This window comes from Mastigoproctus giganteus, chromosome 6 (assembly GCF_048544385.1).
Source record: "Mastigoproctus giganteus isolate SK-2022 chromosome 6, ASM4854438v1, whole genome shotgun sequence".
Taxonomy (NCBI): Eukaryota; Metazoa; Arthropoda; class Arachnida; order Uropygi; family Thelyphonidae; genus Mastigoproctus; species Mastigoproctus giganteus.
Genome location: NC_143580.1, coordinates 175,885,703 through 175,899,491, shown reverse-complemented (window position 1 = coordinate 175,899,491; position 13,789 = coordinate 175,885,703). Strand labels below are relative to the sequence as shown.

At 38.0% G+C, this 13,789-nt stretch overlaps 1 protein-coding gene across 1 annotated transcript in view; it reads left to right on the top strand.

Moving 5' to 3' along the window:
* Window positions 1–13,789, top strand: part of LOC150084767 (protein jagged-1-like) — a 212,324-nt gene that overhangs the window by 106,328 nt on the left and 92,207 nt on the right. The window contains exons 3-4 of the mRNA XM_090376349.1: window positions 1,183–1,437; window positions 4,060–4,120. Of these exons, the coding sequence (XP_090232475.1) occupies window positions 1,183–1,437; window positions 4,060–4,120 (316 nt within the window). The remainder of the gene's footprint in view (window positions 1–1,182; window positions 1,438–4,059; window positions 4,121–13,789) is intronic.

Sequence of the window (13,789 nt, the reverse complement as noted above, 5' to 3'; positions counted from 1 at the left end):
GAATAAAATAAGAACCATTGTATGTATTTTACATTAATGAAATATTTATCTTTCCAGATCGTGGCAGAATCATCAGGGTAAATAATAAAATAATCCTATAATGCGCCTTGCATTTTCTTGTCCTTGGTAATTTTTGGCATATCAGCTACTCAGGGCGTAGTGCGCCAGTTCTTATGATATTCTAGTTCATGTAGCATTTTAGTATTATTTACTATGTGCGTGGATCATGCCTTTCCAAACGAGTGATAGGTAGCATTTTAATATGCATCTACGACTTTAGACGTTAATTCTTCCTGATTTGAGCGTGTTTCCTCAATAGTGCGCGGCCCCGGTATGAAGCGTCCAAATTGAAAGGGAGATTATATATACTGTACTACAAGTCTTTGACGGGATTCAAACCTAAACCTCACGCTTGGAAACAAGTGGCAGATGACGATGTAGCGTGCCGATTGAGCTGCTATGGAGGGCACACACTAATTGCCAGAACGAAACCGAATAAAAATGATTGTGATATATAATTTTCCCGCTGTTTTCTTTAATCCACACGTTGTAGATTAGGCTATTGAGCATAAGTGAATCTTATTAGCAGCAAAGCCTGCAGAAATCAGTGGGAGATGAGACTTCAAGTATTATTAGCTATATTTTACATGATGCAATATCAAAACACAAAACTACTTCCAGCACATACAATCCAGCCAAAGGTCGTGTCAACTAATGAATGATGATTAACGTTACGTGGGTAGCAAGAGGGTTTCTACTGTGAATCCTCCAAAATCATATTATAGTTGTAGGTACCAAAATGTGCTCAGCATTACATTCATAATTTAGATGACCAAAGGATGCATTGAGATTCTCATTATCAGTGATGACTTAGTAGATTCCGTTTTAAGAAATAGGGGAATTTTTGCATTTTTTATCCCTACAAAGGAATACATGTTTCATAGTTAATTGGGAATAAATGTACGAACTTTCTTAAATATATAGAACTGTACTGTGTAATGAAAATGTTATGTTTGCAGATGGAGAAACCTAAACGAATTGTTAGTGATAGCTATGCTATGTCATGCAGCGGCTTCATTTCTAGAAATGCATGGATAATTTATGTAATGTGTAATAATTATAAATATAATATATATTATTTTATATTTATATAACTGAATTCTAAGTGTGTATGCTTTGTAGATCCAGACGAGATAATTGAACGTGACGTCCACTCCGGTATTATCTTTCCAAGCGCTGAATGGCACGCCCTACGACACACTGGTCCAGCTGCTAACATCAGTTACAGGATACGAGTGATGTGTAATCCTTTTTATTATAACACCACATGTGCTAAACTGTGCCGTCCTCGAAATGACCGCTTTGGCCACTATACATGCAATGAAAAGGGTGATAAAGTCTGTCTGCCAGGCTGGAAGGGGGAGAATTGCGAGACAGGTAAGATTGTCTGTGGGTTAATTAGGGAAATTACGTGCAAACATTTGTTTCTAGTTTTATGGTGTTGTGTTGCCAGGTGTGTGTGTGCGTGTGTGTGTGTGTGTGTGTGTGAGAGAGAGAGAGAGAGAGAGAGAGAGAGAGAGAGAGAGAGAGAGAGAGAGAGAGAGTCTAGGTTATTTATTTATTGTTTTCTTGTGTTATTTATTATATTAAATTGAATTTAACTTTAACACCAATTGCAAAATTTCCTTTTTCACACTAAAAAAGGTAAAAAGCGACAGCTTGGAAAAAAAATTACAATTAACTTTTCTTGGGCATCACTTGAAATATGTGAATTATACGGAGTAATGCAGTGTTTTCAAACTGCATAATTCCGCGCATGTTCAAGGCCTGTTTGTGGGAGAGAGAACGGTAGAATAACTTTAGGAGAAAATTCCAGTTCTCCACTTGAAACTTGCTAACAGATTGGAGTGAAAAGGCACTAGTGTTGTTTTGTTGTTGGGCGCATTGACTACTTTGGGCATAGTGCATCGGTTTTTTTCATGATTATTTATGTATATACAATATATCCTGCAAAAAATGCAAAGGCTGATTTGCATGTTGTGCAGGATGAAAAACCGCCAGAACTTACAGGAAGAAAATTGGCCAACTATAACCCCGACTGAAGGAGTCTTAAGGAACGCAGGCTTTTCGAAAGGAGTGCACAGGTGGCGAAACCATTGTACTATCATGTATGCTTTTGTTATGCCTCTGATCGTATTAACATGTTTAATATACAGTACTGTGTATTAAGTGGCCATTCGCCTGGTGTACACTGAATATAAATGACATTTACTTCATTGTAGAGTTTGTGTGGATATTTGTATGAGAATTTATTTTTTATTAAGCTGTTTAGCGTATATACACAAAGATAATTTTATTGTGTTCGCTGTGTCCGTCTGTCCGTCCGTATGTAATATGAGTTTTCATGAAAATTGTATATTTGGTTTAGAAATATTTATCGAGCGAGTTCAAATTTCATTAAAATTGGATTAGTAGGAATCCGGCAATAGTTATTTCTGTTTTTTATACATATCACATAGGTTATTCATACTTTGAAATGCGTCTTACATTTCGCACGTTATTAATTGCAAAGTATTGCAAAATGTGGAGTGAATATTACTTTGGATGATGTGTAGTGATATGAAAAAAAATACTTTTATATATAATACTATTTAATAAATTAGTAATTATATATAAATAAGATAATTAGTTATTTACTTTTCACTTCTGTTAATCACAGAATAAGAAGAAGAATCAATTAATTTGAAAAAATAAAATAAAAATTTTAATTAAAACCTGGAGCACCCTACGTACGTTAACTAACTTGCTTTTAATGTTGTTACTCGAGGCTTTGCGATAATCCCACATTTTTCATGAATGTTTGTAACAGTATTACATTTTGATATATTATTAAGACGAATTTTTATCCTCAAGATGATTTTTATACACTTAAAGGAGATAAGTGTAAAAAATTATTAATTTTATTATAATCTGTCTTTTTCTTCCCTCCCGCTGGCAATGTATCTCATGAGAATTTCTCACACGCTGTGTTTTCGACTGATGGTCATTATCTTTTTATGAAATGGCATTTGAAATACCAATGTATATACAGGATTAGAAAAACATGAAGCTATCAGGTATCTAAAAGCTATTCATAATCTGAGCTTTCACAGACTGAAATTGTTAAGAGAAGTTGATTACCGTTCCCTCCCCCACCACCATTAATGGCAAACAAGTTGCCAGTGATTTCGCTAATCAGAAAATATTCAGAAATTTGTAAACAGAAGAAAATCACTTCAGTGTTATGACTGTTTATTACAGATATCTTTCTAGATCTAAAGTTAAAGGTCAGAAAGAACATGGCCAAGATATTTGTCGCCATGATAATGATTACAAGGATGTACTGTAGTAGACATGTTGCCAAACTTAGACATAAAAATGACATTAATAAAATAACCTCTTTGTGGTATTTGAAATAAATGGGCTATCACCAACAATAAATCATTATATGAAAATAGCAGGTTTGCTGGCAGATGTTTTTAATAAAGATCATTAAACTAATGTTATAGTTTTCTGGTATTTGATATAATTATTTGAGTTAATATTATTATTCATGCACATAAATATTAGTTGTGATTTCTTAATCTTAATCGTAAATATTGGTTATGATTTCTTAATCTTAATCAAACAAGGTATTATAACGATGAGTCAATTTTTTTTTTTTTTTTTTTTTTAAACCGCCGTTTTCCCGAATTACTGATTCAAGCACAGTGTGGTATGGAGTTAACAAGGTGTTGAAAAGTGACACGAGGAATATTGGCTTCCTCCAGTAACAAACTGTCCTCAATTCCTGAAGTGATGTGGATTGAGGATGACACTGACTATCATCGTGGACGTCGTTTAACCGACAGGTGCTGCGTATTACTATAAATTATAATAATTTATAGTGAAATAGCTTAGGTTTTATTGTATAATTTCAATATAAAAAGTGTGTGTAAAGATTTGTATTATTTCATTTTTAATTCCTAAGGAATGTTACATTTATTTTAATTACATTTATTATAATTTTCTCCCCTACAGCAATATGTAAGCCTGGTTGTCATCCTGCTCATGGATACTGTGATAAGCCTGGAGAATGCATGTAAGCGAATTCACTGTAAAATGAATCACTTTTACTTTAATATTGATAATTTTCAGTCTTTTTAATAGTATTTTCTCTTAATTTTGTTTAGTGTTTTTTTTTTTTTTTTTGTTTTTTTTTTTAAACCATCGTTGGCTGTTTGAAGTAAGCCTGACTCATCTAATCTAATCACCTTTAATTATGCAGAGGTTGAAATTTCCATTGTGAAATCTGTTTGTTAAATATATATATAAAGGTTGGATAATCTAGAATGAGCTTATTGAATGAACTTGACAATGTCGATGTAGTAATTACAGACGAAACAGTCAAAAACTCGTTAAATTATTTCAAAGAATTTAATTCATATGTACTTATAACCTGTGAAAACATTTGCCAGTAGCTTAAGCCTTCGCTTTAAGGGCAAGTTACTGCTATGGGTAAAGGAATGATTAAGTATAAGAAGACAGAATAATAGTTATTAATGGGTATTGCTCTTAAGCCTTCGCGTACGCTACTGGCGAGTGGGCGCGAAAATATTTTGAATTACTGTATAATAAAAAAAATTTCTGTTTATACTCCGGGACGACCAAACAGTCAGAGGAATTAACAAGATAGACAGAACACAAGAAACAGCACATATTCAGCAGTTACGGGCTTGAACCCCGGTCACTCAAGACACGTGTACTTATGCACCCGCGCGCGCCTGACCAGTAGGCTACGGTTCTATTACATCGCCATTTGACTTCAGTAATAACTAAGTCAAGAATGTCCAGTGTTTTCATATTACTTTAGGCATTTAATTTAATGATATTTTTATTTTATTTATTTATTTATTTTATTTTATTTTTTTTTGCTACAGAAGAGCTACCTTAATGAAAGCAACGTTGCAGTTCAACCAGTGTTTAAACAGGTTGGCAGTTTAAACAGGTCCGTAGGGAGAGGACCACTTGAATACGAGTTACTTGGCGCCTCCGTAGCCAGGTGGGAAGGAGCAGCAGTGCCTAGCACACGCTTCTTGATTAGACCAGGGTTCGAGCCCGTCACCACCAAATATGGAGGATGCGGGAAGGTCAGGGAATGACCACCGCATATCCCGGAGCAATATGGCCTTAGTTGCTAATGCTCCTAAAAATCCAAATAACAATAACAATAACAACGAGTTACTTTTGAAGCAGTTCACCCTTGATTATGAGTGTAAACTTGTAAAGGCCAATCTTGCACTTTGTTTTCATTGTTGTTTTTATTTAATATTTTAGGATACTCTTTTGTAGTGTTGTGTTCATCAATGATTTCCGGCACTAATGCATTAAAGTGGTAAACTTGGGATAAATAATTCTTTTGGCCCCGCGAGGCTCTGGAACCCACACCTGTAATATTATTCCCCTACGCGTTCTGCAACAATCACTTGATATAAGTGGAATGAACTTTAGGGTCATACACAAGGGTCTCTGGAGGTCGTAAATTAATACCAAAATATAATTTTGACATCATATACTTGGATTTCAGGAAGACTTTTGATACTGTTGCACATAAAAGACTGCTGTACAAACTGGAGCAATGTGGCATTAAGGGCAAGTTACTGCTATGGGTAAAGGGATGATTAAGTATAAGAAGACAGAATAATAGTTATTAATGGGCATTGCTCTTCGTGGACTAATGTTATTAGTTCACGTTGAATTCCCTAGGGTTCAGTGTTGGGCCTATTGTTGTTTTCAATATTTATAAATGACATTGATTAAGGAATATTACGGCTAATGTCTAAATTTGCAGATGATACAAAGGTTGGCAGGGTGGTTAACGACAATCATCAGGGTGAGTTGTTGCAACAAGATCTATGAAAATTGGGTTGATGGGCCGAGAAATGGCATTTGAAGTTTAACATCGACAAATGCAAGGTACCGCATATGAATTAGCAGTAACCCCAGAGTAACTTATCAACTGTGTGGTACTCAGGGTAGTGGAGAATGAAAAAGAGCTGGGGATAATTGTGGAGTCAGACATGAAATTCTCTGAGCAGTGCAGACATGCTGCCAGGATAGCTGATGGGGTTTTGTCAATGATATACAGAAACTTTGCTATCAGGGATAAGGAGGTGATTACTCCTTTGTATAATGCCATGGTTAGGGCGCATCTTGAGTACTGTATACAGGTCTAGAGGCCTCACTTTAGAAAGGATGTAGATCTGCCGGAACGGGTGCAGGGAAGGGAAACCATGGTGAAGAGAACAAAAGAGTGTTCTTACCTAGAAAGACTTCAGTTCTGCAAATTGCAGCGTCTCGAGACTAGGCACCTGCTGGGAGATCTGATCGAGGTGTTTAAAGCCTTGAATGGATTGAGTATGCTGAATGTTAATGGTATTCTTTCACTTGCTGAGATTACACACTCATGAAGGGGCATAAATTCAGGTTGGGGGAAGGATGGTTGCAGGATAGATAAGCAGAAATTTGCCTTCAGTCAGCGGGTGGTTGATTGTTGGAACAGGTTTTCATTTATTGTTGTGGAAGTGGCAGGATTGAATAAATTCAAGAAAGAAGTAGACAAATTCTTGGAGGAATATAATAAATTCTACGGATGGCTGAACTGTGTAGGTTTTTTTTTTTTTTTTTTTGCTGATGCTATAGTCAGTGCTGTAGCACAGTCGTATTGTCACTGCCCTCCCCACACCGGGTGGAAAAGATCCTTGTTGGAATCCCGTTGATGACGCGAGGAATTTAATGGTTTTTTTTTTTTTTTTTTTTTTGACTCTGTGGCTGAGTTAGTCGGTCTCAGGCGTAGACAGCAAGGTTCCCCCCCCAAAAAAAACTGGGTTTTTTCCGTCCAGCAAAACAGGCAAATCGACCAGTGAACACACGAAATTTACAGACACATTACATAAATGGGTACATGTAAAAAATTACTTGTAGGCCTAATATCATAATAATTTGAATTTTGGCTGATGTTGTATAAGCTTGCTATCTTGCCTACTACTAATTTCCTCCTCTCTCAATAAAATTATTGTATATTGCTGTGCATTTATCAGTCTTGGTGAATGACAGTGTGCCTACATTCAAAAGATTGTGAACTGCTTTAATTAATGCTGTATCTGTTTGGTATCATTTGAAGAGCATCGAAATCCCATTCGACACGTCTTTCATCGATACCTTATTTACTGCATTTCCAATGAACTGCCTCAGTTCTTATATATTGTGTGTCCTTCATGTGTACAAGTTAAATGACTATCTCTATCTCGGCACGCCCCTGGCGTTAATTAAACGTAGGAAACGCAGGCCACATAACCTGTTTGTAGGAACGCAAACTCGTATATACAAACATCTTGCTCCAGCATTTCTGTAAATTCCCTTCTTCAGAGCATTCTGTATAAATTTTATGTTGCGAAAGTTGAGTTGGTTTGTTTTGGATAAGCAGCACGTATTTTATTATTTTTTTTTTAAATGCAAAACGAAACTACTGTTTATGCTAATGAAGAAATTTCGTGCTTTCATTCTAAATTCCCGTAACTGGTAATTGCTATCAGGGCCGGACTTGCTGGTTTGGCTTCGGCAGCTACCAACAGTTTTGGTGCCATCTGAATCACTTATCATGGAATGACTATTATTCTTTGACCAAAATTTGCTGTTGGCTTCCAGCAGCGTCGTCGCCTGGGGTAGCCTGTCGCTGGTTACCCTGGTCCATATGCAACTTATGGACCCTATTTTTTTTTTCCTGAAGTTCAGTGTTTGCCAATAACGATTAGTTGATAATCAAAGTCTATGATGTATGTTTCTCATTCTTTAATAATAATTATTACTGATAACTATTGTGTCAGATGTTCAGTAAATTTCCCTGACCTAGCGTAATGTATTGAATAAAACCCATTTGTGAATGGTTTCCATTCAGTCGATGAAACCCTTGACAGAATGAAAACCCAGCGTAATGTAATGACATATTTTTGAATAAAAAAAGTTGTGTAATTAGTAATGTCAGCTACTAAAAAAACAGGCTATCGTAAAGAAACTTATTAACTTTTTTGATACTATGTGTTAACTGGGGGGGGGGGGAAGGAAACCCGAACTTTTCTCTACAATTAGGATATTCGTTATTGCAAAGAACCATTCAACGTACCTATCATGGCCAGCTTGGTCAGGGATTTTTAACAAAACAAAATAAATGACTTGATAGGTTCTCAATTTTGTTTTGTGAAAACTCTGAGAAGAAAGATTACCCACAATTCGAAGGAGTGTTGACGTATTAAAAAAAAAGTAAGATTTTAGTTTTAAAGAGCAGTTTGATTGATGGTAGTTGTAAATCATGATTGGAGTAACCATTTTTGAAATACATCACGGAGTTAGATTGCCAACGGCCCATCCAGTAATATCATACCTTAAATTTGATATCGGAAAACGCGCAGCTTGGGAAGCGAAAACGTAGGGTCGATTAGTACATATGCTAACATTTTCCATGTGAGCCATTTAAATTTTATTATTATTATTTCTCCCCCACCCACCGGCAAATTCTCTAATTATTCTTTGATTTGCATTAAACAGAATGTCATGCTTGGGAGTAAAGCGTTCTGTATACCTTTTTTGTTGGATAATGAAATGCAATTAGCTTTCGCGAAAGGAAAAATCGTAAGCCCTAAAAACTGTAGATCCTGGGGAAAAAAAAAAAAAATAAATAAAAATAAAAAAAAATAAATGGAGACGTGACAAAACAATTCTGTAACACACGCACAGTGTGTGTGCGTGTGCGCGTGTGTTACAGAATTAGAAATTGCGAGCAATCGGAATGCTAATATTTGACAACGAAAATAATATTATTAAATGTATTTTTTTGTCAAACGTATATCCAACACGTGCAGACATTATACACTTTTATTGGTTCTGATATTCGGCTGCCATGATTACTTATGGTTGGGACCGAACTTGTAATTGGCAATGACCACCTTAACATTTTGAAGACTTTTTTTTTTTTTTTTGGTCGCTTAACAACCATGAACTTAATAGTAAAAAGTAAACTTATTAACCGGAATGATATTCTGTTGTATTTCGGTCACATATTGAGCAACGAAAGGTGTGAAAATATTAATTGGACGAATTATCTGAAGCAATAGCGAAACTACAGATTGAAGCGCTTCCGCGGGATTCACGAACGTCTCTCTCTATAACTGCCAATACAAGCTAACCTTTCCAACCTTCAGGGCTACTGCGGTAGGGTAATGGCGGTATGGCAGTTAGGCATGTGATGTAAGGAAGCAAGCATATGAGCTTTATGCAGCATCAGCCAAAAAAAAAAAAAAAAAAATCACAATTACACACATCCATTCCCTCTAATAAACGTTTGTCCAGTTCCTTCTTGAATTTATTTAAGCTATCAACTTCCACAACCACAGATGAAAGTTTGTTCCAGCAATCACCTACCCTCTGGCTAAAGGCAAATTTCCACACATCTATTCTACAGCTGTTTCTTCAATTTGAATTTTTGCCCCCTCAGGTTCGTAATTTGAACAAGCGGAAGAATCCCATCAGAACTCAGCGTGCTGAACCCATTCAAGGCATTATACACCTCAAACAGATCACGTCGCAAGTGCCTAGTCACCAGCCGCTGCAATTTGCACAATTTAAGCCTTTCTTGGTAAGAGTACCCCTTCGTTCCCATCACCAATCTTGTTGCCCTTCTCTGTACACGCTCATACAGCTCTACGTCCTTCCTAAAATGAGGTCTCCAGACCTATATGCAGTACTCAAGGCATGGCCTGACCATTGCCTTATACAAAGGGATAACACCTCCTTTTTCCCTACTAGCAAAATTCCTGAATATCATTGACAATACCCCATGACCTGCTCTCGCAGCCTGTCTGCATTGCTCATAAAATTTCATATCTGACTGGAATACTTTCTCCACTATTCCAGTTCGAGGGCTCGGAACGGGCCATGTATACACTTATGTTCAAAGGAAGTGCATCACCCCTTAAAATTGTAATTGTCGTCCGAATAACGTAAGTATATGGCAATGTTTCTTACAGATTGCATCAGAGAAGAATGTCATGCGTAGGTGATGACGAAATATTGTATCAGCTGTCACTTTCAGCTATATAAGCACGCTCTGCAAGAGTTGCAGTGCTGTCATTCCTTGCTTGTGTCAGGATGGCGAGTTACATGAAGTTAACGCCACGAAGAAAGAGTGCAGTTGTTGCTTTACGTGAGAAATTATGTTCTTCCCATCATATTGCTTATAGAGTGTCTTGTAATCAGTCGACAGTGAGTAGATTTCTTTCCAAACTCAAGAATACTGGTTCTGCTGATAGGAAAAAAAAGAACCGGATGCAAACGAGTTTCTACGCAAAACAGGACCGCGTTTTGAAGCGCTTATGCCTTAAAAACCGTAAAGCTTTTTCATCTGAGCTGAAAAGAGAATGGAAAGAAAATACAGGAGTGATAGCAAGGGCAGTAACAGTCAGAAGGCGCTTCTTCAAAATGGACTTGTAGTCCGTCGTCCTAAGAAGAAGACCCTCCTCACACAAAAAATGAAAAAGGCCCGATTCATTTGTTATAAGGAGCATGTCAAATCGACCCCCGAGCAGTGGAAGTCAGTTATTTTCTCAGATGAAAAGAAATTCAACCTGCATGGCTCTGATGGGAGACAAACGATTCGCCGTAGACGTGGTGACGAATACCATCCAGACTGTATGGTGTGCACAGTGAATTCCTTACCAGCCAAATGATATGGGGGTGCATTTCGTATCGCGGAATAGGTCACATGCAGTTTATAAAAGGTTCCGTAAATGCCAATGGATACCTGGCTATATTGGAAGGCAAATTGCTGCCAACCATTAGAGACCATTTCAACCTGCCAAGTAACCGCATCTTTCAGGACGACTCTGCTCCTTGCCATCAGACGAAAGGTGTAAGTAGGGCAGTACTGTAGTTACTTTAGCTTCATTTCTGCATTAGAGGTTCGACAGTAATGTGTTTGCATTTATTACAGGTGAAAAAATGGTTGGAAGAACGGTCCATTACAACTCTTAGCTGGCCAGGAAACAGCCTGGACCTGAATCCTATAGAGAACTGGTGGCATCGTGTGGAATCTGCAGTTGCCAGAAAGAAACCAAAGACCCTTCGTGAACTGAGAGCAAAGTGGAGGAGAAATTGTTGAAGTTAAACATAAGAAAGGCACCTGGAGTGGATGGGATATATCCAGTTATATTAAAGGAGGTGGCAAAGCAACTAAACAAACCCTTAGCCATAATTATGAGAGCATCTTTGGACTCAGGGGAGGTCCCCACGGACTGGAGATGTGCAAATGTATCCCCAATTCGCAAAGGGGGATCGAAGGGTGACAAGAGTAATTACAGACCAGTTAGTTTAACTTCTGTTCCAGGTAAAATAATGGAGTCACTGGTTAAAGATGCATTGCAGGATCATCTAGACAAGACTGCAGCAATAATTCAGACACAGCATGGGTTTGTTAAAGGAAAGTCTTGTCTGACAAATTTGATAGGATATTATGATGTGGTTACAAAGGAACAGGATGCAAAAAATAATTTTGATATCATATATTTGGATTTCAGGAAAGCTTTTGACACTTGCACATGGAAGACTTGTACAAATTGGAGCGGAATGGTATTAAGGGTAAGTTGCTACAATGGATAAAAGGATGGTTGAGTGGGAGAAGACAGAGGGTGGTAATCAAAGGGTGCTGCTCTTCGTGGACTAATGTTATTAGTGGAGTCCCACAGGGTTCGGTGTTGGGTCCACTGTTGTTTTGTATATTTATCAATGATATTGATGAAGGTATATCAGGCTTAGTGTCGAAGTTTGCAGATGATACAAAGTTGGCAGGGTTGTTAATGACAGTAATGGCAGTATGCTAGTGCAACAGGATATAGAAAATTTGGGCAGATGGGCTAAGAAGTGGCAACTGAAGTTTAACCTTGACAAATGCAAAGTACTGCATATAGGTAGAAGTAATCCCAGAGAAACGTACCAACTGTGTGGTACCATTCTGAAGGTGGTAGAAAATGAAAAAGACTTGGGAGTAATTGTGCAGTCAGATATGAAGTTTTCTGAGCAATGCAGACAGGCTGCCAGGCAGGTCATGAGGTTTTGTCAATGATATATAGGAATTTTGCTAGCAGGGAAAAGGAGGTGATTGTCTCTCTGTATAAGGCAATGGTCAGGCCACGCCTTGAGTACTGCGTACAGGTCTGGAGGCCTCATTTTAGGAAGGATGCAGATTTGCTTGAGCATGAACAGAGAAGGGCAACAAGATTGGTGAGGGGAATGAAAGGATCCTGTTACCAAGAGAGGCTTAAATTCTGCAAATTGCGGTGGCTGGAGACTAGGCACCTGCGTGGTGATCTGATTGAGGTGTATAAGGCCTTGAATGGGTTGAGCACGCTGAATTCTGATGGGATCCTTCCACTTGTTCAGATTATGAACCTAAGGGGGCATAAATTCAAATTAAGAAAAGACATGTAGAATAGATGTGCGGAAATTTGCCTTTAGCCAGCGGGTGGTTAATTGCTGGAACAAACTTTCATCTGTCGTTGTGGAAGTTGATAGGTTAAATAAATTTAAGGAGGAACTGGACAGGCATTTTGAGGGATGGTGTGATTTTTTTTTTTTTTTGGCTGATGCTGCATAAGCTCATATACTGGCTTTCTTGCATCACATGCAACTACTACTACTACTGCATAATTCGTGTTTGGAACCACCAACTATCAGTTGATTATCTTCAGAAATTGATCTTGTCAATGCCTCGACGGCATGCTGCTGTCATCAGGGCAAGAGGTGGTTGAACTAAATATCAGTTTGCACCTGGTAAACTTTTCATTTTGTTTTCCATTTAAAATGATAAATTTAAGCAAATTGAGGACTTCTGGTAACATTTCAGCCTTAATTGTCGTGTTTACTAAAACTGTTGTATTCTTCTTTATCTTCGCCTTCATCCCACGTTTATATGGGGTCGGCATTTCATTCCTTAATTATTTTCCTCCATTCCTCCCTATCCTGGGCTTCCTCTCTCCTCCATCATCTCTCTTTTAAATCCTCTGCCACCTTGTCCTTCCATTTCAGCTTAGGTCTCCCCCCCTTCCTCTTCCCTGTCACCTCCAACTTTTCACACCTCTACCCCACATACTCCTCACTTCTTCGTTCCGCATGTTCAAGCCACCTCAACCTAGATTCCTGCATTTTTTTACTCAGAGGCCCCGCCTTAACTGTACCTCTGATGTAGTCATTTCTTATCCTGGCCTTCCTCATCACACCACACATATATCTTAGCATCCTCATCTCCGCCACTTCCATCTTTTTCTCCTGGGCCCTTGTAATCGCCCATGTCTCAGCACCGTACATCAATGCGGGTCTAACCGCAGTTTTATATTATACACTCTTCCCTTCATTCTACAATTTACTTTCTTATCATACAGCACCCCACTCATCTTTCTCCTGTTCAACCATCCACATTGCACCCTATGCTGTATTTCTGCACTCAATCCTCCCTCCCTCTCAACGTTCGATCCCAGATACTTAAATTTCGAAACTGATGGTAGCTTTTCCTCCTGCAGTTTTATAGAACTCTCATCTTCTCCATTCAGTACCATATATTCTGTCTTTGTTCTACTTATCCTCATGCCTCTCTCTTCCAACGTTTCCTCCATTCCTCCAATTTCTTCTCTACCTTTCCTTGGGATGGTTCGCACAGTACGATATC